The 23860-nt window shown below is 38.2% G+C and overlaps 3 protein-coding genes and 1 pseudogene across 5 annotated transcripts; 1 reads left to right on the top strand and 3 right to left on the bottom strand.

The window, feature by feature from the left end:
• Positions 1-1502: 1502 nt before the first annotated feature.
• Positions 1503-23069, bottom strand: LOC120302014 (olfactory receptor 49-like). Of its 2 annotated transcripts, none has more exons than XM_039329915.1 (2): positions 22855-23069; positions 1503-3338 (listed from the first exon to the last, which is right to left on the bottom strand). In XM_039329915.1, the coding sequence occupies exon 2, from the start codon at positions 2938-2940 to the stop codon at positions 2002-2004; it is 939 nt and encodes a 312-aa protein (XP_039185849.1). In that variant the 5' UTR covers positions 2941-3338; positions 22855-23069; the 3' UTR covers positions 1503-2001. The 2 variants fall into 2 exon arrangements, with proteins under 2 accessions (XP_039185849.1, XP_039185848.1); XM_039329914.1 differs by lacking the exon at positions 22855-23069 and adding an exon at positions 3892-4141.
• LOC120302009 (olfactory receptor 49-like) lies at positions 9627-13135 on the top strand. Of its 2 annotated transcripts, none has more exons than XM_039329901.1 (3): positions 9627-9983; positions 11431-11499; positions 11997-13135. In XM_039329901.1, exon 3 carries the CDS (start codon positions 12008-12010, stop codon positions 12953-12955), a length of 948 nt encoding a protein of 315 aa, XP_039185835.1. In that variant the 5' UTR covers positions 9627-9983; positions 11431-11499; positions 11997-12007; the 3' UTR covers positions 12956-13135. The 2 variants fall into 2 exon arrangements, with proteins under 2 accessions (XP_039185835.1, XP_039185834.1); XM_039329900.1 differs by having other exon boundaries at positions 9627-10241.
• LOC120302082 lies at positions 16907-18122 on the bottom strand (annotated as a pseudogene).
• On the bottom strand, positions 21096-22074 carry LOC120302081 (olfactory receptor 49-like). Its single transcript, XM_039330011.1, has one exon. It carries the CDS (start codon positions 22072-22074, stop codon positions 21136-21138), a length of 939 nt encoding a protein of 312 aa, XP_039185945.1. The 3' UTR covers positions 21096-21135.
• Positions 23070-23860: the final 791 nt, after the last annotated feature.

Raw genomic sequence — 23860 nt, 5'->3', positions numbered from 1 at the left:
CAAACCCAAAGACAGAGAAGACCATTGTGTGCATCTTCCAAGGGATGTCTTCACTTCAGTTGAGGATTTATTTGATTAGCCATTCAATTCAGATCTAATAACACAAATCAGTTCTCTCTCAATCAATTTTGAGTATTTCAAGCACACATTAACAAAACTCATTGAAAACGGTGGGAATCAAATGGACTTGGCCATGTCTAATTCCATTGGCCATTGGTAATAAAACTGAGCCTCCCAGTGGGACAGTGAATTCAGAAAGAAATTATTTGAGGGAGAATTCCAAAGCATCACAAAACATTATCAGACTTGGACGTCAATGTCTATTTCTGATCTGGACTCATATTTCTTTTATTTATGGTAACTGTAGTTTTGCTTGCATTCTGAGACATTCAAGAACTTCCCTCTGCTTTCAACCTTTGCTAGATATTTGGATACCCAAAATGTTTATAAATGAGAACTATGAGTCATATTGATCAAGATAAAGGAAGGGAGGTCTTGTCTACCATCTTTCTCCAATATCCAAATGCAACTTTGCATGAATTCTTGATAGGTCTTGAGAAATAAGATGCTATAATTTAAAAAGTCCTTATTCTTGTGGTTTGGATTGAAGTAACCAACAAAACCGCTTAATTAGATACTTGTTTTATTCATTTTATTTATTAAACCAAATTTACTGCCCACCTCACATTAAGGTGACTATGAGAACCTTACAACCATTAATTTCTATATTGGCAACATTCTGTAGCTCTAGATCTCATGTTTCATGCCTTTACTATGTATTTTCTGTTACATTCAGCTTTATCAATGTGAGCATTGCCTGCTGATATTCTATAATCAAAGGGAGCATTGCCTGCTGATATTCTATAATCAATGGGAGAATTGCCTGCTGATATTCTATAATCACTGAGCTTCATTCTCCACTTCAGTTATTCTACTCTGTGATAAACATCAAGAGGGATAGCTACATTCACTAGTATTGACTCTCATAAATAAACCAAAACCAAATATCTTATTGTACTGTATTGTATTGCATATGATCCACACAGAGTGCCAACTAATAAAACATACTTTAACCCGAGAAACAGTCAGGAGATGGTGGCTGTATGGTCTGCTTCTGAAGATGGTAAGAGCTTTGAGGATGCATTAGGTGAAGCTCTCATATCTCCTAGGTCACATAATGTGCAACCAGATGTGTTTTGTAAATGGACAACCAGGAGAGATGGGCAATTGTCTTTTTCCATTGTTCTTCACTAGCAAACCAATTTTTTCAGGGATTCGGCCTTTGATGTCAATCAGATGTTTCCATTCTTGATTATCCCATCCTCTATGCCAGTGACAGCAAAACGTTTAGAGACCGAGTGCCCAAACTGCAACCCAAAACTCACTTATTTATTGCAAAGTGCCAACACCACAATTTAATCTGAATACTGAGGTTTTAGTTTAGAAAAAACAACTCATAGATTAACATCTTTTGTCTTAAAAGAAAAACACCATAACAAAGCTTTCAATGATACAAACAACTTTTTATTGAAAGGTAAACAGTTTGCATTAGGCATGCTTTTGAACCATTAATGTGATTTTTGTTGTTGTAAGCATGCTGATAATTTCTCTAACCTTGGCTTATATTTTGTAAGTTTGAAAGCAACGTATGCCGCACTCAGGTCATCTGTTAGTCTGTTTCTGGTGTCAGATTTGATATAATTCAAAGCTGAAAAGAGCACGCTCACTCCAGAGGCTTGTTTTGGCTACAAAGGGGCTTGAGAAATGGCTTTTTTCCTGCAAAAACCTAGCCAAACAGTGAGGCATGCATGCCCATAGAGAGAGTTCTGAGTGTCCCCTCTGGCATGCATGCCATAGGTTTGCCACCACTACTCTATGCTTTCTCTAATCCCCTTGAAAGACCATCTCAATGGGTAATTATTACATCTGAAGGCAGCACAATCCATTCAAAGACATTAAATCTGAACATCTTTTTTGGAGCCCTAGCAATAGCCAATCATCTCATTGTTTTGCAAAACCAATCCTTTGTCTCAGTTCAGCCTTCAAAGCATCCTGCACTTGTCTGTTCCTCAAAGAGTATGCAATTGGGATGAGAAAGGGAGCAATAACAGTATTCAGAAGAGCCACTATTTTGTTGTACTCTAATCCAACGGTGCCTTTTGGCTTGATATATATGAAAATACAACTGCTGTAAGTGATAGTGACCACTGTCATGTGAGAAGCAAAAGTGGAGAAGGTCTTCTTCCTACCAGTAGCTGATGGAATACGCAGAATCGTGGAAATGATTTTGACATAAGAGACAATGTTGACAGTTAAGGTCCCAAGCAGAATGAATATAGTAACTACAAAAAAAGTCATTTCTAGGAAGCTGGTGTCAATACATACCAGCTTCATTAGGGGTCCATAGTCACAAAAAAAATGATTCATGACGTTAGGACCACAAAATGGCATAAGAAATAAAGGAATGGATATAACTAGAATTAGTGATAAACCCCCAACCAAACAAGAAAATACTAATAATGAGCAGATTCGGGGATTCATGATGGTTGTGTAGTGAAGAGGGTTGCAGATGGCAATGTAGCGATCAACAGACATTGTAGCCAGTAGGAAGAACGCAGTGGTGCCAAGGACCAAATAAAGAAATACCTGTATGAAGCAACCAGCTAAAGAGATGCTCTTAGTACTAGTAGCTATGTTGACCAGTGCTTTGGGAATTATAGTACTCATATACCCAAGATCTACCCATGCCAAATGTCGGAGGAAGAAATACATTGGGCTACAGAGTTGAACATTCACCATTGTGATAATAACAATCAGTGTGTTTCCTATTAATGTCAAAAGATAAGTCCCAAGCAGGAGGAGAAAAAGGCTAACTTCAAGTGGAGGGTTGGCATTCAGCCCCAACAGTATGAATTCCTTTATTGTGGACCTATTTGCCATTAGTTCATTGCTAAAAACAGAGTGAAGATATTAATTTCCAGATCCCCATTCTTCTTTTAATTGCATGATTCAAATAAGCATCAGCTTATCTCTTTCCATTCTTTGCATTAAAAATCAAAGAGAAGTTAAAAACCTTATGCTTTGAATCAGACCACGATTCTTCTAATATGTTATTCCAAACAGAGCAATTCTTCACTGTAGTCTGCTTCTGAGTGAGGTTAATCCAAGTGGAGCTACAAGGGACCCCTCCATGTTTCAGCCTGTCAAAAACAATTCATCCTTGTGGACGTGCAAAGAACTGTTTCTGGATGATGATATTTTGGTTATCTCACCTTTGCTCAATGTTCTCCAGACTGTTCTTCTGAGATGGGTTCAAATTCTCTTTCAATATTTTTTACCTAAAATCAATGAGAACATATGAACGTTAACAGAATCAATGTGAACAGATAAAGATGATTTGGGGGCTGAAGGTTAAAATGCATACAGGAACTGGGTACATCTAGTCTAATGAAAAGAAGGACTAGGGATGACATGATAGCAGGGTTCCAATATTTAAGGGCTACCACACACAAGTGGGGGGTCAAGCTATTCTCCAAAGCACCAGAAGGCAAGACAAGAAACTATGAATGCAAACTGAACAAAGAGAGAAGTAACCTAGAACTAAGGAGAATTTCTTGACAGTGAAAAAATAATAATCAGTGGAGAACTTGCCTCCAGAAGTTATTATACTCCAGTACTGAAAAAAAGTATTGGAAAAAAAGGAACTATCAAATTTTATTCCCTTATTTTTGATGCCTAACATTTTCACCCCTTGCAATCTACATATAAAAGTATTCATATCATTGTTATGATGTTATGCTTTTGTCTCATTTTAATTTCTGCTGGTAGAAGCCATTTTGTACATGGTTAAAGTGTGTTTCATTATCCCTACAAATCAGAGGCAATACATACTGTATCTGAAAACATCACAAGAATCCTTCTCATAAGGTGTACATAAACTGGGAGAAACTAGTGGCCCCAAGAATGAAACTTTGGGATGATCATCAGTGAGAGGTCTAGCTTGAATCTGGAAGAAGAAAGGAAGTAGTGGTTCCTATTTTCATCTCCACATCCCAAACTTTCAGCAGGAAGATCTCATGTGGTCACTTCCAATTCAGTCTTCTTTAGACTGGCATTCTGATGTCTTTGCCTATATGTACTGTAGGATATGTTTTTATCCTGTGACACTTTTCCTCAGAAATAAACTTAACATATGATTAATTCCAAGGCAACAATATCCCTCTTTAATAATCAGTTAAATAAATCAACATTTAAAAAGTATAAGTTGAGATACGCCCTTGGAGACATTTGTTAATAGGTTCCCCAGAGAGTAAAGTTTGTAAGTAAATTTATTCATTCTGGTGGCATCAAGCTGGTTTTCCTAGCTTGCAGTGCATATGTTCAGCTTCATAACAGCAATGAAACCCAGGCAGGATATCCAACCCATGCAGTCAACGGATGTGACACAAATCTACAACCAAAGATGAAAAAAGTTGGTCTCATTTTCTCCATGTTCTTGACATTTCACTGAGAAGATCATCAAAATTGAGGTGGATGCAAATGAGGACACAAACGATAAAATGAATGAAAACTACTGTCATCAACACTTTCAGCTAGATAAATAACTTAAAAACAGCGCATCTTTGAAACAGTATATAAAAATTAATGTCTATTCTGGGATGGTGGACTTTAACACCATGTTATCTAGTAATCCTTAGTCTTGAAAAATAAGGACAAATATCTAAGAAAAGAAAGAATGCACTGGTAATGTGAATTTCTTAAGAAAATAGCTTTTGGGGGGGTAAAATATGGATAAGGGATGGTGCACTAGCTACTGTATGCATTTTGGACTGTTGTTTTTAAACAATATAATTTACTGGGATGTGTGATCTTATTGAAAAGCACGTCAAGACAGAATCCAGAAATAGCACAGAAATAGATATCCTTCATATTCTGAATGTGGACAATTACAAGCTTATATGCTGAAACAATCTGGAATTCTGATAATCTGTTCTGAAGTTTCAGGGTGTGTTGAAATTCTAAGAATTCATGCTGCAAGACCCTTCAGACTCCTATTGGACATGGAACTGAACTCTCCCAACATCACAGAGGTGACTGAGTTCATCTTAGTTGGCTTCCAACTTTCCAGGATCTTGGAATGCTTCTTGTTTTGGATGTTCCTGTTGATTTTTCTGCTCACATTAACTGGGAATTTCACCATCATCACACTGGTATGCATGGACCAACGCCTCCAAACTCCCATGTACTTCTTCCTCTGCAACTTGTCTCTTCTGGAGACTTTCTTTGTCTTGACAATCTGCCCAAAGATGCTTGTCAGCCTGATTTCTTCGAACAAAGCTATTTCTTTTGGGGGATGTATTGCCCAATGCTATTTCTACTTCTCCTTGGGTACCTGTGAGTATGTTCTTATTGCTGTGATGGCCTTTGATTGCTATGTTGCTATCTGCTACCCACTCCGTTATGTCATCATCATGAGCAAACATCTCTGTGTCTTCTTGGTTCTGGGCTGCTGGACTGGGGGATTCCTTCTCATTCCATTGCTCTTCCTTCTCAGTCTGTCTTTCTGTGGCTCTAACCTCCTTGACCATTATTTCTGTGACTATGCCCCAATTGTAAAGCTTTCTTGCAGCAAGAATGTCCATTTCCTTTTGGACTTTGAGATAGCTTTCTCTTTAACGGTGCTGCTCAGCTCCTTATCTGTCAACGGGGTCTCCTACCTCTATATTATTTCCACTGTCCTATGGATGCATTCCACCAAAGGCCAGAAGAAGACCTTTTCCACCTGTGCTTCCCACATTACAGTAGCTACCATATTCTATGGCAGTTCCATCTTCATGTACTCCTTACCCACCAAAGGACGTTCGCAGGGTGTGCAAAAATCCATTGCACTTGTCACTGCAGTTATTACTCCATTATTGAATCCTTTTATTTACACTCTGAGAAATCAGAAGGTCAAGGATGTCTTAAAGGAGTGTCTAAAGAACTCTTTTCCACATTGAGAACTGTTTACACCAGTGGTTCTCAACCTGTGGGTCTGGACCCCATTTGGGGTCAAACGGCCATTTCACGGGGGTCGCCAAACAAGGCTGTCTGCCATTTTTCCTCTTTTTCTTTGGCCACGCCCCTGGCACCCAGTGATGTATAAGTGGTTGGGGGTCACCACAACATGGGGAACTGTATTATGGGGTCATGGCATTAGAAAGGTTGAGAACCACTGGTTTACACCTATCTGCATTTAGCAAGCTTCATTTCAGGGTTGCAGAAATTGATGGAAAACTAGTTTATGCATGGATAGTATATAGGAAATTTGATTCATATTTGTAGGTCTAGTAATTTCTTTGCCTTTTTATATGTGGGATATATATATATATATATATATATATATATATATATATATACACATACATATACATATACGTATGTGTATGTATATGTATATATACATATATATATGTATATGTATATATACATATACAAATATATGTACAAAATATATTTCATTTTATATATATATATATATATATATATATATATATATATATATATATATATAAAATGAAATATATTTCATTTATATGTTTTCCTTATTTTGGTGTTCAGAACATTCTAATGACATTACTAACTTCTCAATGTATGGCAATAGAAGAGTAATTAATTTTCAATGGATTTGCATTTTAGCTACAGACATTTGTCTGCATTTTTGTATATGGACTTTTAAATTCATATATTTCATGGACTGTATATGTTTACCTTATTCATGCATTCAGAATGACCTAACGACATTGCCAACTTCTCAGTGCATGGGAATAGACCAGCACACCAATGGAAGAAATAAAGAATATAAGAAGAGATTTCATCCGATATCAATGGGAAGCACTGTGCTTAGGCAAATTAGTCCTCTCATCACTCCCTTCCTGGACAGCAGAGAAATTTTGGAGTATGTACACAATAATTTGTTCTGCCTCTAGTTCCGTATCCAGCATGGTAGACCATTTTTTATTCTGATTTCTACAAAAAGAAATTTATATCTACTTACAAAAATTAATGAGGTCACTGAATCAGCATGGATTTCATTTCAAGGTGACAGGTTTTGGATTCTATGTGAAGATGTCATCCTAAAAACAAATTGAGTTCCTCAAAAAGCTTCACAAAACTGGCTTCAGTGCTAATGCTTAAGTAGAGAAAGTCAAATTAAAGGGGAAGAAAAAATGACATATACATTAAGGCCAAAGGGTCTGATTTACAATTAAATCTTTAATGAATTTTGCATTCTTGATAGAATTTACATTTGCTGTCACTGCTTGGATCAGAATGAGAAAACCAGGGATCCAACTTAAACTGCTTGCACCACAACTCACATTTAATGTCATGGGAGACAACTTTTTCACATTCAGGAAGAAAAGCTTTTCAACCATTTTTCAACCATGAATAATTGCAGAGGTTATAATAGATATTATAGGAGTTTTCCCATTCATTATTAAGAAAGTCTGGTGGTTGGTTTTTGTTCTACTCAAAAATAAATGATGTGAAGACTTTGGTGGTTTGGTATGGTTATTTTTCTTCTCAATGAAAAAATGGTAACAAACTTGATCTTGCACGTTTTCACTATTGTCCTTTTTCATATTGGAAATTTTGTGGCTCCAAAGGTCAAAAATGGGGCACACTATGGATTTGGGGAGGGCTGAAAATATAAGATTTAGATGCAAGAGAATCTTCAGCCTTCCAACACAACCTCAAAGCAGAGATTTGATTTGTATAAATGTCTTCCTATTGCTTTCATTTGAAAAAACCTTCCCAGCAAAGAGTAAAGAAAAAAATTGTTAGTTTGCAGCCAAGCCTGCAGGGAATACACTGAAGTTGAGTTGCTCCACTCACTGTTTATATATTGCTATAAGGATAACCATAATATTAGACTCCAATAGAGATGTTGATATGTTCAAGTGATCTCCTGCATTAAAAAAAATAAGTGTGTCCAATAAAGGGTAATAGAGTATAATTGGTAAATATAGAGTAAAATGGTAAAAAAATTGACTGTTGCTTTTTGAAAGATGGATTCCTTTAAAATACAACCTATATATTTCATTTTTATAAGTAGTTGATATACTATAGAATATTTGATATAGTATTCTTACTATATTGAGCCTGCAGTGTGTGGCAGGAGCCAAAAAGGCTGATACAGTCCTTGTTTGTATAAACAGAGGCATGGAATCAAAATCACGTGAAATATTAGTATTGCTTTATAAATCCTGAATAAGGCCACACCTGGAATATTGCCTCCAGTTCTGGTCACCACATTACAAAAAAGATGTTGAGAACTTTGGAAAAAAATGCAGAGAAGAGCAACTGAGATGATTAAAGGCTTGGAGACAAAAACATGAAGAACAGTTGCAAGAATTGAGTAGGCCAATCTAGAGAAAAGGATTATGAGTGACATGATAGCAATATTTCATTATTGAGGGTCTGCCACAAAGAAGAAGGGTCAACTTAATTTCCAAAGTACCAGAAGGCAAGAAAAGAAACAATGGGTAGAAACTAATCAAGAAGAGAGGCAACCTGGAATTAAGGACAAAATTCTAACCAGTGGAACTGTTTGTCTTCAGAGGTTGTAGGTGCTTCACCACTGGAGTTTTTAAGAAGAGACTGGCCAATCACCTATGAAATGATATAGGGTCTCCTGAGCAGGGGTTGGACTAGAAGATCTACCATGTTTTCCCCAAAATAAGACCCAGTCTTATATATTTTTTGCCTCCAAAAGAGGCACCAGGTCTTATTTTCAGGGGATGTCTTACTTTAGGACTGCCACAGCCAGGCCTTCAACACCCTGACACCTGTCGCACTGCTGCTTGACTTCTTTAGTGGCTGCTTGCTGCTGCTTGTGGCCAGACGCCACGTGGCACATAGCAGTGGTGCCGCTGCTGATAGCAGGAGGCCGCGTGGTGCTTTCGGATGGTGCCACTGCTCACAGCAGGAGGCCACATGGTGCTTTGGGCTGGTGTGAGTGGCACCAGCCTGAAGTGCGATGCGGCCTCCTGCCACGTTACCAGCCATGCAGCTACAAGCAGCCACAGAAGAACTCAGGCAGTTGCAAGATAGGTGTTGGGGCATGGGAAGTCTGGCTGTGGCAGTCCTACTGGTAAGGTAAACAGGTGTGGGGTGCGTGGGACAGCTCTACCCCCTCACTCTTGCCCTAGCTTGATTTTTAGGTGTGTCCCTTGCCCCCAAACTAGAGCTTATTTTGGGGGTAGGTCTTACTTTCGGGGAAACACAGTACTAGGTCCCTTTCAGCTCTATTCTCTATTCTGATTATTTTGGAAAATAATAAGTTTGTCAGTGTGTCTCTGTGTGTAACAGAATAACAGAGTTGGAAGGGACCTTGGAGGTCATCTAGTCCAATCCTCTCCTCAAGCAAGAAACCCTATTCCATTTCAGACAAATAGTTGTCCAACCTCTTCTTAAAAACCTCTAATATTCCAGTTACCATTTGAGAAAGCACCTTTGGGATTATTCTGTTGAGATGACATATCTATTGAACCAAGGCCAGCCAAAGCACGGGGGAAATTACCTATCCCTATAGCAAAAGGAGACGACACCACTTTTGCACTCTGTGCTTCAAAAACTAACAAACCCTAGGTTGTGGTTTATAAATCACAGCAGTTGATGTGATTTATCACAGATGTGAAGGCAGAACGAAACCACAACCAAACTTGGTGTGTGGCATGAGAGAGGCCAAGATAAAGTGCCCTACACGATGAATGTGCACACAATGATTTTTCCTGTCTTTGGGTTTGACATCAATAGAGGAAGAAGTTATAGAAAACCTGATACAGATTCCCCTGCAATGCATTTTATCACTGCTTGAGGAGGTTCTGAGGGAGCTTTGCAAGCCAATCCTGAATACCTCTTACATCACATGCTTCAAAACAATAACAAGCTCCATGGTTTATAAGAAGTTACTTCTATACTCATTGCTGTGAAAAAAATATGTATGTATGTATGCAGAAAAATTGTCCTCTGTATATCTGTGACCCAGGAATCTTCTGAAAGACACTCTGGATGGTGAATTTCATCATTCCCCAAATTTGAATTAGGGAGTAAAGTTTTTATGGATGCTTTTTCCTTGTTTTTTATTAATCGATATATTCAGCCCAGTCTAATAAACTAGAGGATGGTTTTACGGGCAGAAAGAAGATAGCATAGGGTTCATGAAATCTGTATGAATATTTTAATATAAATTGGAAACGGTGAGTATTTTGGAAATGTTTCAACACTTGGGTCAAGAATATTGAGGTTTAATACTGCTCTGAATATCAAGACTGTGACTGGAGAGCTTCAGATTGTTGCAGTAGGTAAAGACTGTCTCATGTGTGCTGTTTAGGATGCGGTTTTAGAAACAAAACTCAAGCCAATTTTGTTTTACTCCTATAATTCATCATAGGGGAATATGGCCTGCAGAACCCATTAGAACTTACTTCTGAATCAAGTCTCTTTTGATCCTAGTTTATAAGCGTGCAGGTTGTATTTGCCTGGCTGACAAATCTGCATGATGAATATTTTATCAGAGAGTTAATTAGTCTGAAATTTCCCTGAATAAGCTTTATGTTGAATTCATCTCCCCACTTTATCCTCATGGCAAAATGCTAAGGAGATGTTAACCAGCACAAAGGTGTTGTCCTAGAGTGAACTTCCAAAAAGGCATTTTAGGGACATTTAACAATTAGCAAGTAATCTATTTGCCTTCAGAAGTTCTGGATGGTCCATCACTAGAGGCTTTTAAGAAGAGGCAGGAGACCCACTTGTGTGGCATGGTATAGGGTCTCCTGCTTCGGACAGGTTGAACTTAAAGACCTCCAAGGTCTCTTCCTACTCTATTCTTCTGTATTTCTGTATTATCTCTGTTACTATGAATCTTCTTGTAAACCCAAGAAGGGGAGATCATTGGGAAGAAACAAGGGGCTGATGACTTTTCTACTGTGTCTACAATGGAGAGACACATAATGTGAAAACTTAGCTTTCCAGAGAAGGATCTAATGCTCAGAAAAATGAAAGGAATCAACAGAATAGGACAACGGGCATTAAGGTGGACAGACTCAGTTCCAGCAATGATGAACGTATTATTGGAAGACTTGAAGGACCAGGTTAAAGACAGATCTTCTGTTCAGCAGGAATTGGAAATGACTTGATAATTAATCTATATTGGGCATCTTTCCAATTTGGCAATACAGTATTCTTTTTTCTTTTCTTTTATTCCCCATCTTTCTTCCTTATTCAACAATTATCCAATATTGTGACTGGAGCTGTCACCCTTGTTCAAGGAAGTTCTCAAAAATTATTCCTCTTCAAGTGAGATTTATTATTTTCTATTAGTGCAGCAGGATAGGTCTTAAACTCAGAGAAGCTGCTAACCGGTCCAAGTATGTTTTCTGAATGCAGCTCCATTGAGAAGAATGATAGGATCACCTTTTCTTCAGGACTTGAAACATTATCAATTTGAAACACAAGGTTAGTAGCAATAACTACTTAGCATAGTATAGGGAGAAAGCTGTTCAATATTCACTGACCATTATAGAAGATATAAAATTACTGTAAGACTTTTTTTCTCAGAAATACTACACCTGCATTAGCACTTAGATTATATACAATGCTTTATTGCCCTCTCTACGCAGAATTTTCTTCTGACAGAAAGAGAAAAATGACTTTTCTCAGGTGAGATGGGAAGAGAGCACTGAGCAAATATAAAATAATCAGATACTTTAACCATGCAAAAATAGATTTTTTTTCATGACTCAAAGTATGACTCATTTTGGACAGGTGAGAACACAGGCTGATGCCTACAATACCTTGATCCGATTCAAATCATCATTTATTACTTATGTCAGAGACCAACCATTTGATGGTCTACAGAGAATTAAAGCTGGTGAAATTGTGTTCATTTGTAATGGGCAACTGAAACAAAATTGAAGTTGGAATAATCTCTTCTCACTTCACTCTTTTTTTAGGAATGAACTAAATGGCAAACAGCACCACAGTGAGGGAATTCATATTGTTAGGGCTAACTAACAACCAACAAATTGCTGTTGGCCTTTTTCTCATCCTGCTTGGGATTTATCTTTTGACATTGATAGGAAACATGTTGATTATTATTGTCACATTGGTGAATGCCCAACTGTGTAGTCCAATGTATTTCTTCCTCCGACATGTGGCATGGATAGAGATTGGGTATGTAAGTAGCATCATTCCTAAAACACTGGCCAACATAGCCACTGGTAGCAAGAGTATCTCTTTAGCTGGTTGCTTCGTACAGATGTTCCTCCATTTTGTTCTTGGCACCACTGAATTCCTTCTACTGGCCACAATGTCTGTTGATCGCTACATAGCCATCTGTAACCCTCTTCACTACACAACCATCATGAATGAACAAATCTGCTCATTATTGGTACTTTGTTGCTGGATTGGGGGTTTGTCATTAATTCTAGTTCCAGCCATTCTTTTCTTTCAAATGCCATTTTGTGGTCCTAACAACATCATCAATCATTTCTTTTGTGACAATGGAGCACTAATCAAACTCTCATGTGTTGATACCAGTCTCCTAGAACTGATTAATTTTATGATTGCCATATTCTCTCTGCTTGGGACCTTAAGTGTCAACATTGTGTCTTATGTCAAAATCATTTCCACGATTCTGCGCATCCCATCAACTACAGGGAGGAAGAAGACATTTTCCACCTGTGCATCTCACATGACTGTGGTCTCCATCACTTACAGCAGTTGTGTTTTCATGTACATAAGACCCAAAGGCAGCAGCAAATTAGATTTCAACAAAATGATAGCTCTTCTGAATACTGTCCTGGCTCCACTTTTGATCCCGTTCATATATTGTTTGAGGAACAGACAAGTGCAGGATGCTTTGAGGACTGAACTGAGACAATGGATTGAGTTTTGCAAGAAATTGAAATGATTTGTCATTGAAGTGACCTTGAATCAGATTTTAAAGTTCATCTTCTGCTTTGTTAAGTTATGGCATGTGCTGCTTTCAGATGTAATGATCACACACTGATGTGGTTTACAAGAGGACGTGGTAATCAGGAAGCAAAACATTTGATAATCCTCAACAAAATAAAGCACAATATATCAGGAACATGCACACAATGTTTTGTTCTGTCTTTGGGTTTGATATCTACAGAGAAACTGACAGAAAATACTTGATAGACATTTCTTGCAATTTGCAATATGTTTCTTTGATCCTCAAGAAGTCCCTGTGGGATCTTCACAGTTAGTCTCGAATACATGTTGCACCTTATGCTTTAAAATGATAACCAGCTTCATTGTTTATAAGAGGCAGCTTCCATGTTCATTGCCCTGAAGAGATATGGAAAAAGAAGGCAGCAAAATTGCACAGAGGGTACATCTGAGAATGCAGAAAGTTATGCCTCCCAAACATTGAATTAAGGGGTAACATTTTAACAGATGCATTTGCTTTGCCTCTGATTTGTAAGCAAAATCAGCACCATTTCACAATCTAGAAAAATGACTATTACTCACAGAAAATTGCAAGACCATAGCCTAGAGACCATGAACAATTTCTGAATCTGTTTTGTGTATATTGTAAGTGGTGAAAATACTGCCTGCCAAATATACACTAAGGAGAGATATAGCCATGGACTTCATTCCACAATGAAGTCCATGGCTATATCTTGCCGTGGACGGTCCGGGTCTACGACAGGCTGAAGCAACCCGATCGGCTTCCCGGGATATGGTTTTCACTGAGCGCACACATGACAATCATTTACATATGTCTAGATATCCCGCCTCATCCGGGGCCACCAGAACTGACGTCTGGCTAGATGTAAGGTTTTTAAAAATCCAAAGTGACCCGCTTGTTTCGAGTCATGGCACCAGTGACAAACCCGGTTTCCCATTTCTTTTGGTATGTATAGTTTATTGCTATACCATGCCAATCCGTCCCTTTGAGTTAGCAAGCCAGGATTGTCCCACAGACACATATCCTGTACTAGTGCCTCTCTCAAATCGTCCTCAAAAGCCCCCACCTTGGTGCAAGTATGTACCCCAGGTTGGTCATATGTAGGCAGGATTGCTTGCACTACCTCAACTCTTTTACTGTCATATTGTGGGAGTCGGGACAAAGCATCAGCGAGGAAATTCTTACCCCTGACACATATTTGAGGTGAAAGCAAAATCTTCTGAAATATTGTGCCCAACACACATGCTTCAATGACAGACGCCTAGGGGTTTGCAATACTTCCAAGTTCTTATGGTCAGTCCAGACCTCAAACGGATATTTAGCTCCCTCCAGCAGAAGTTTCCAAGTGGAGAGAGCTCACCCCAAGGCAAATGCCTCCTTCTCCCAGATAGCCCATGCTCTCTCCATCTCTGTCAACCTGAGGGAGGTATACGCACACAGCTGCAGTTTCCCTTGACTGTTCACTTGAAGTAACACAGCCCCCACACCAACATCACTAGCGTCAGCCTGTACTACAAATGGTTGTTCTGGATCTGGGTGCAACAACACAGGCTCTTGTGCAAACAATGCCTTCAGTGTTTCAAAAGCTTATTGACAGTGAGTTGTCCAGGCCAAGGCCTGTCCAGGACGAGGTTTTGTTTTACAGGACCGAGTGCATAATAAATTTGTTATCAATTATTCTGTTACTAATAAAGGAGAACATTTGTAGCTCAGTGTTGACATGAGGGATCCTTGGTGCTCTCTGAGCTTGCTTGTTTCCTTGCAGACATTTCATTACCCAAACTAGGTAACATCATCAGTGCTAGTAAGGAGTGGGGTTTGCTGTCAGTTTATATTCTAGACTAGCTTTGCTGGCTGAGGAATTCTGGGAGTTGACGTCCACACGTCTTAAAGTTGCCATGGTTGAGGACCCCTGTTCTAGTGTATATTCTACTGCAGGGGGTCTTCAAACTTGGCCCTTTTATGACTTGTGGACTTCAAGTCCCAGAATTCCTCAGTCATTAGATGTTGTTAATGTCTATGTGTCTATTAAAAAGACATTAACAAGCACCTCTCCACCAGCAACCAGCACCCAGATCAGCATAGATTAACTCCAATGTTAACATCAGACCCATAATCAAGTAAAAAATACCCCAAGTATTACTAGGTAACTGAGCAGGTTACCTAGTTTGGGTGATGAAATATCTGCAAGAAAATGAACAAGCTCAGAGAGCACCAAGGACCCCTCAAGTATTCTGTATCTGCTTCCTTTATTGATGTCAAACACAAAGACAGAGAAAATCATTGTGCTCATGTTCCTCATACTTTGTGCTTTGTTTTGTTCTCTGTCATGCAACATACTAAGTTTTGTTGTGGTTTGCTTTTGACTTAACCTCTATGAACCCAACCTCTGTGATATGTAACTATGGTACAGGCTTTGTTACTTTTTGAAGCACACAGTGCAAAAGGTGTTAGCAAATTCAGGATGGGATTGGATGGATTAAAATGATATTGGGTTAGGTTGGATTGGATTGAATTGAAAGTTGGTTATAAGATGGGTGGCTATGTAAACGTTTTAAGTAAATAATTAGGCAGTATTTAAAACCAAATTATTTTTCTAGTTGAATGCAACTTTTCCTCTTGACCATTCATGATGCTCAATCTCACCCTCCCACTTCTTTCTGTGGAGGAGTTATTGTGGGAATTAGGTGCTTCTGCTAAAACACGTAATTCCCACAATAATGTCTTATGTCTAAAGATATAGTTTATCTTTTCTATTACATTCTATTATGGGTGTCTTATGATTAGATTACTTTGTTATTTGTATGTACACTGAGAGTTTATGCACCAGAGACAAATTCCTTGTGTGTCTGATAAAACCTGGCCAACAAAACTATTCTATTCTGTTCTGTTCTGTTCATCTGACTATGTGGCTGGTGGGTCCTTTTCTTATAAAACTAGGAAATAGTGGTGGAATAGCTGTCACACGAAGCATTGGGACATTCATGCTTTAAGGAGGGGGGACATGATTGGAGAAATAATGAAAAGAAGTGATGTGTTGAATCATGGGTAGTATATAATCCATCTGGAATGTCCAACATATGTAGGAAATACGTCACCTTTTCTCCACTAGAACCATGCTGTGATGACTCAAAGGTCATTGATCTGTATCCAGACACAACACCTTACTTATTTCCTCCCAGCTTCCATAGTTTCATACCTCTAAATATACATCATCATTTCTTTATATCATTTCTGTTCTGTTCCCAATTTGCAAATATTTCTCATATAAGACTTAAATTATAATTAGGAAACAAATCAATTTATGTCAGCTTTTTTTTTTCTTAAATACTATTGATACTGCAACCCAAAATGATTTTTTTTCAAAAGGATGATGTGACAGTTTCACATTATGTGGGTGAAAATAATTCTGTTCTTTGCATACTTACACATATATTTGAAACTACGTCACCAGTTACATCCCTCTAATAGTAACTTAGAAATTAAAAGCCAAGAAGGTGAAAGATCAAACAAGAGTGCTGAGATCTAAGGAACAGCCAAGCAAGAATTCTAGTCCCAATAGAGGAGAATTTCAATGCTAGTCTTCATTCAAGATCAGGATTACAACTAGAAATAGAAATGCAACAATTTCAAAGCATCAAAATGTACACAGATTGTTTCCAAGTCCTGAACAATCCATCATAATATAAAAACCACCTTTCACAAAATTTAACTCTGATGTAACTGTGGCCATACCCATGCTGTCCTCCTAATAGCAGCACAGAAGCTCTTTTTTCACTGTGCTCTTCTGGAATGTATTCTTGAGATCCCAATCTAGACTACAGCAATAGGCGATAGTTCTCTTATCCATGTATCAACAAACTCCAACTCTATATTGATTTGTTTGAGATCAGCCAAGGTTGGCTAAGTGTTTCCAATGGTTTCTTCTCACAAAATACGTTTGTGCCTTTGCAAACAGTCTCGCAAAGCATCTTTGACCTTCTCATTCCTCAAAGTGTAAATAAAAGGATTCAGTAACGGGGTGACCACAGCAGTTAGAACTGCCACAGCTTTCTGGGCATCCCGAGAATGACCCTTGCTGGGCAAAGAGTACATGAAGATGGCACTGCCATAGAAGATGGAAGCGACAGTTAGATGAGAGGCACAGGTTGAAAAAGTCTTCCCACGGCTGCCACTGATCTGCATGCTCAAGACAGTCACAATTATGTAGAGATAAGAGACAAAAGAGCCGAGGTGGCGCAGCAGTTAGAGTGCAGTACTGCAGGCCACTTTAGCTGACTGTGTTCAGCAGGTCAGCGGTTCAAATCTCACCGGCTCAAGGTTGACTCAGCCTTCCATCCTTCCGGGGTAGGTAAAATGAGGACCCAGATTGTTGGGGGCAATGTAATATATATATATACATTGCTTACTGGTGTACACCGCTTAGAGAGTGCTTGCACTTAAAGCGGTATATAAGTCTCATAAATAAATAAATAAATAAAAGTTACACACAAAGAGCTGAGTAACACCAGAGAAGAGAGGGTAGATTCCAAAGTCAGGAGAGTATCTACATCATTGCAAGAAAGGTTTATCAGTGGAGCATAGTCACAGAAGAAATGATCAATAACGTTAGAGCTGCAGAAGGACAGTTGGCCCAGGAGAACAATGGGGCCAAAATTATTCATGAAAGCACCAATCCAGCACACCAATATCAAATTCACACAAACCCGTCCATTCATGATGATCGTGTAGCGCAACGGATGACAGATAGCAATGTAGCGGTCAAAGGCCATTACGGCAATCAGGATGATTTCACAGGTACCAAAGAAGAAATAAGAATAGCATTGACTGATGCAGCCCAAGAAAGAGATAGATTTGTTCTGAGAAACTAAATCCATCATCATCTTTGGTGTGATTGTCAGAACAAAAAATATCTCCAAAAAGGAGAGGTTGAAAAGGAAGAAATACATGGGGGGTTTGCAAGCGTTGGTCTATGCATACCAGAGTGATAATCATGAGGTTTCCAGCTAAGGTGAAGAAAAACACAACCAGAAGCAATGAAAAAAGGAAGAATTCCATGGGCCTAGGTAGTTGGAAGCCAATTAAGATGAATTCTGTCACTTGTGTTGTGCTGTTCTGAGTCCTAGTTCTCATTGCGAATTTGCTGGTGGAGAAAAATCAAACAAAGAAACAACCCACTGCAGATAGGTGTCATTAGAAAATATATATTTTGCCTTCTTCTCTTAAGTCCCAAGTTCAAAACTAGAGACCTCTCATGAAAAATCCCCCCAGCCTTCTGAAGTCAAGAGATCATGCCTCTTCTGATAGAAATGTACCAGCACTGAAATGACTTCTTTCAAGAAGCAGAAACTGAGAACTGTTGGTCAACCTTCGTTCAAAATATAACTCTGCAAAAGAATATATTTTGGTTGGATCATTGTTTTTCAGTCACTGTGTGTGGTTTTTAATAAAACAAGAACTTGTTTTTATGGAGGAAGGTGGCATTGCTACTATTATGTGATATTCACTCAAATTATTCTTTCCCATATTTCATGACCAAAGACTGTCTATAAAATTAATGCCTTTATAGAGAAGTATATGAAGATACTTCTTTTTATATAAGCATATAAAGATACAGTACTGTATATAAACCTGTTTCCACAAAGTAGAAGAGGTCAAGCTATTCTCCAAAACACCTGAGGACAGGACAAGGGGCAATGGATGGAAATTAATCAAGGAGAGAAGCAACCTAGAACTAAGGAGAAACTTCCTGACAGTTAAAACAATTAATCAGTGGAACAACCTGCCTCCAGAAGTTGTGAATGCCCCAACACTGAAAGTTTTTAAGAAGAGATTGGACAAACATTTGTGTGAAATGGTATAGGGTTTCCTTCCTGAGCAGGGAGTTGGGCTATATGACCTCCAAGGTCCCTTCCAACTCTATTCTATTCTATTCTATTCTATTCTATTCTATTCTGTTCTGTTCTGTTCTGTTCTGTTCTGTTCTGTTCTATTCTATTGTACCCCTTCTGCAACCTCTCATCCTTTATCTTTAATATCTTTCCATATCAAAGAACACAGAAACAACATCTTATATTCAATAGAGCTAGTTACAGTTCTAAAGCATGTAATATAAGAAGAATTCAAGACTGACTTCTGAAGATCCCTCAGGGACATCTCAATGCAGAGAAATGCATTGCAAGGAATCTGTATCAAGTATTCTGTATCTCCCTCTATTGTTAATGTCAAACCCAAAGACAGAGAAGACCATTGTGTGCATGTTCCAAGGGAAGTCTTCACTTTAGTTGAGGATTTATTTGATTAGCCATTCTATTCAGATCTAATAATACAAATCAGTTCTCTCTCAATCAATTTCAAGTGTTTCAAGCACACATTTACAAAACTCATTGAAAATGGTAGGAATCAAATGGACTTGGCTGTGTCTAATTCCATTGACCATTGGTAATAAAACTGTGTCTCCCAGTGGGACAGTGAATTCAGACAGAAATTATTTCAGGGAGAATTCCAGAGCATCACAAAACATGATCAGACTTGGACATCAATGTCCATTTCTGATCTGGACTCATATTTCTTTTATTTAACTGTAGTTTTGCTTGCATTCTGAGACATTCAAGAACTTCCCTCTGCTTTCAACCTTTGCTAGCTATTTGGATACCAAAATTTTTTTATAAATGAGAACTATGAGTCATATTGAGCAAGATAAAGGAAGGGAGGTCTTGTCTACCATCTTTCTCCAATATCCCAAAGCAACTTTGCATGAATTCTTGATAGGTCTTGAGAAATAAGATGCTATAATTTAAAAAGTCCTTATTCTTGTGGTTTGGTTTGAATTAACCAACAAAACCACTTAATTAGATACTTATTTTATTCATTTTATTTATTAAACCAAGTTTACTGACCACCTCACATTAAGGTGACTATGAACACCTTACAAACATTAATTTCTATATTGGCAACATTCTCTTGCTCTAGATCTCATGTTTCATGCCTTTACTATGTATTTTCTGTTACATTCAGCTTTATCAATGGGATCATTGCCTGCTGATATTCTATAATCACTGAGCTTCATTCTCCAGTTCAGTTATTCTACTCTGGGATAAACATCAAGAGGGATAGCTACATTCACCAGTATTGACTCCCATAAGTAAACCAAAACCAAATATCTTATTGTACTATATTGTATTGCATATGATCCACACAGAGTGCCAACTAATAAAACATACTTTAACCCAAGAAACAATCAGGAGATGGTGGCTGTATGGTCTGCTTCTGAAGATGGTAAGAGCTTTGAGGATGCATTAGGTGAAGTTCTCATATCTCCTAGGTCACATAATGTGCAACCAGATGTGTTTTGTAAATGGACAACCAGGAGAGATGGGCAATTGTCTTTTTCCATTGTTCTTCACTAGCAAACCAATATTTTCAGGGATTCGGCCTTTGATGTCAATCAGATGTTTCCATTCTTGATTATCCCATCCTCTATGCCAGTGACAGCGAAACGTTTAGAGACCGAGTGCCCAAACTGGAACCCAAAACCCACTTATTTATTGCAAAGTGCCAACACCACAATTTAATCTGAATACTGAGGTTTTAGTTTAGAAAAAACAACTCATAGATTAACATCTTTTGTCTTAAAAGAAAAACACCATAACAAAGCTTTCAATGATACAAACAACTTTTTATTGAAAGGTAAACAGTTTGCATTAGGCATGCTTTTGAACCATTAATGTGATTTTTGTTGTTGTATGCATGCTGATAATTTCTCTAACCTTGGCTTATATTTTGTAAGTTTGAAAGCAACGTATGCCGCACTCAGGTCATCTGTTAGTCTGTTTCTGGTGTCAGATTTGATATAATTCAAAGCTGAAAAGAGCACGCTCGCTCCAGAGGCTTGTTTTGGCTACAAAGGGGCTTGAGAAATGGCTTTTTTCCTGCAAAAACCTAGCCAAAGAGTGAGGCATGCATGCCCATAGAGAGAGCTCTGAGTGTCCCCTCTGGCATGCATGCCATAGGTTTGCCACCACTACTCTATGCTTTCTCTAATCCTCTTGTAAGACCATCTCAATGGGTAATTATTACATCTGAAGGCAGCACAATCCATTCAAAGACATTAAATCTGAACATCTTTTTCGGAGCCCTAGCAATAGCCAATGATCTCATTTTTTTGCAAAACCAATCCTTTGTCTCAGTTCAGTCTTCCAGGCATCCTGCACTTGTCTGTTCCTCAAAGGGTATGCGATTGGGATGAGAAAGGGAGCAATAACAGTATTCAGAAGAGCCACTATTTTGTTGTAGTCTAATCCAATGGTGCCTTTTGGCTTGATATATATGAAAATACAACTACTGTAAGTGATAGTGACCACGGTCATGTGAGAGGCAAAAGTGGAGAAGGTCTTCTTTCTCCCAGTAGCTGATGGAATGCGCAGAATGGTGGAAATGATTTTGACATAAGAGACAATGTTGACACTTAAGGTCCCAAGCAGAATGAATATTGTAACTACAAAAAAAATCATTTCTAGGAAGCTGGTGTCAATACATACCAGCTTCATTAGGGGTCCATAGTCACAAAAAAAATGATTCATGACGTTAGGACCACAAAATGGCATAAGAAATAAAGGAATGGATATAACTAGAATTAGTGATAAACCCCCAACCCAACAAGAAAATACTAATAATGAGCAGATTCGGGGATTCATGATGGTTGTGTAGTGAAGAAGGTTGCAGATGGCTATGTAGCGATCAACAGACATTGTGGCCAGTAGGAAGAACGCAGTGGTGCCAAGGACCAAATAAAGAAATACCTGTATGAAGCAACCAGCTAAAGAGATGCTCTTAGTACCAGTAGCTATGTTGACCAGTGCTTTGGGAATTATAGTACTCATATACCCAGGATCTACCCATGCCAAATGTTGGAGGAAGAAATACATTGGGCTACAGAGCTGAACATTCACCATTGTGATAATAACAATCAGTGTGTTTCCTATTAATGTCAAAAGATAAGTCCCAAGCAGGAGGAGAAAAAGGCTAACTTCAAGTGGAGGGTTGGCATTCAGCCCCAACAGTATGAATTCCTTTATTGTGGACCTATTTGCCATTAGTTCATTCCTAAAAACAGAGTGAAGATGTTAATTTCCAGATCCCCATTCTTCTTTTAACTGCATGTTTCAAATAAGCATCAGCTTATCTGTTTCCATTCTTTGCATTAAAAATCAAAGAGAAGTTAAAAACCTGATGCTTTGAATCAGACCATGATTCTTCTAATATGTTATTCCAAACAGAGCAATTCTTCACTGTAGTCTGCTTCTGAGTGAGGTTAATCCAAGTGGAGCTACAAGGGACCCCTCCATGTTTCAGCCTGTCAAAAACAATTCATCCTTGTGGACATGCAAAGAACCCCAAAATGCATACAGGAACTGGGTACATCTAGTCTAATGAAAAGAAGGACTAGGGATGACATCATAGCAGGGTTCCAATATTTAAGGGCTACCACACACAAGTGGGGGGTCAAGCTATTCTCCAAAGCACCAGAAGGCAAGACAAGAAACTATGAATGCAAACTGAACAAAGAGAGAAGTAACCTAGAACTAAGGAGAATTTCTTGACAGTGAAAAAATAATAATCAGTGGAGAACTTGCCTCCAGAAGTTATTATACTCCAGTACTGAAAAAAAGTATTGGAAAAAAAGGAACTATCAAATTTTATTCCCTTATTTTTGATGCCTAACATTTTCACCCCTTGCAATCTACATATAAAAGTATTCATATCATTGTTATGATGTTATGCTTTTGTCTCATTTTAATTTCTGCTGGTAGAAGCCATTGTGTACATGGTTAAAGTGTGTTTCATTATCCCTACAAATCAGAGGCAATACATACTGTATCTGAAAACATCACAAGAATCCTTCTCATAAGGTGTACATGAACTGGGAGAAACTAGTGGCCCCAAGAATGAAACTTTGGGATGATCATCAGTGAGAGGTCTAGCTTGAATCTGGAAGAAGAAAGGAAGTAGTGGTTCCTATTTTCATCTCCATATCCTAAACTTTCAGCAGGAAGATCTCACGTGGTCACTTCCAATTCAGTCTTCTTTAGACTGGCATTCTGATGTCTTTGCCTACACGTACTGTAGGATATGTTTTTATCCTGTGACACTTTTCCCCAGAAATAAACTTAACATATGATTAATTCCAAGCCAACAATATCCCTCTTTAATAATCAGTTAAATAAAATAAAAAATTAAAAAGGATAAGTTGAGATACGCCCTTGGAGACATTTGTTAATAGGTTCCCCAGAGAATAAAGTTTGTAAGTAAATTTATTCATTCTGGTGGCATCAAACTTTAATGATATTAGGCCTAGCTTGCAGTGCATATGTTCAGCTTCATAACAGCAATGAAACCCAGGCAGGATATCCAACCCATGCAGTCAACAGATGTGACACAAATCTACAACCAAAGATGAAAAAAGTTGGTCTCATTTTCTCCATGTTCTTGACATTTCACTGAGAAGATCATCAAAATAGAGGTGGATGCAAATGAGGACACAAACGATAAAATGAATGAAAACTACTGTCATCAACACTTTCAGCTAGATAAATAACTTAAAAACAGCGCATCTTTGAAACAGTATATAAAAATTAATGCCTATTCTGGGATGGTGGACTTTAACACCATGTTATGTAGGAATCCTTAGTCTTCAAAAATAAGGACAAATATCTAAGAAAAGAAAGAATGCACTGGTAAGAAAATAGCTTCTGGGGGGGAAAATATGGGTAAAGGATGATGCACTAGCTACTGTATGCATTTTGGACTGTTGTTTTTAAACAATATAATTTACTGGGATGTGTGATCTTATTGAAAAGCACCTGAAGACAGAATCCAGAA

Source organism: Crotalus tigris, unplaced genomic scaffold (assembly GCF_016545835.1).
Source record: "Crotalus tigris isolate CLP2741 ecotype Arizona unplaced genomic scaffold, ASM1654583v1 scf7180000024422.1470167, whole genome shotgun sequence".
Lineage (NCBI taxonomy): Eukaryota > Metazoa > Chordata > Lepidosauria > Squamata > Viperidae > Crotalus > Crotalus tigris.
The sequence above is the reverse complement of the archived record's forward strand: the minus strand, read 5'-3'. Positions and strand labels throughout refer to the sequence as shown.

What these genes read in the sequence shown, in the direction of transcription:
- LOC120302081 (XM_039330011.1), bottom strand. Translation starts at nt 22,074, where the DNA reads ATGGCAAATAGGTCCACAATAAAGGAATTCATACTGTTGGGGCTGAAT.
- LOC120302014 (XM_039329915.1), bottom strand. Translation starts at nt 2,940, where the DNA reads ATGGCAAATAGGTCCACAATAAAGGAATTCATACTGTTGGGGCTGAAT.
- LOC120302009 (XM_039329901.1), top strand. Translation starts at nt 12,008, where the DNA reads ATGGCAAACAGCACCACAGTGAGGGAATTCATATTGTTAGGGCTAACT.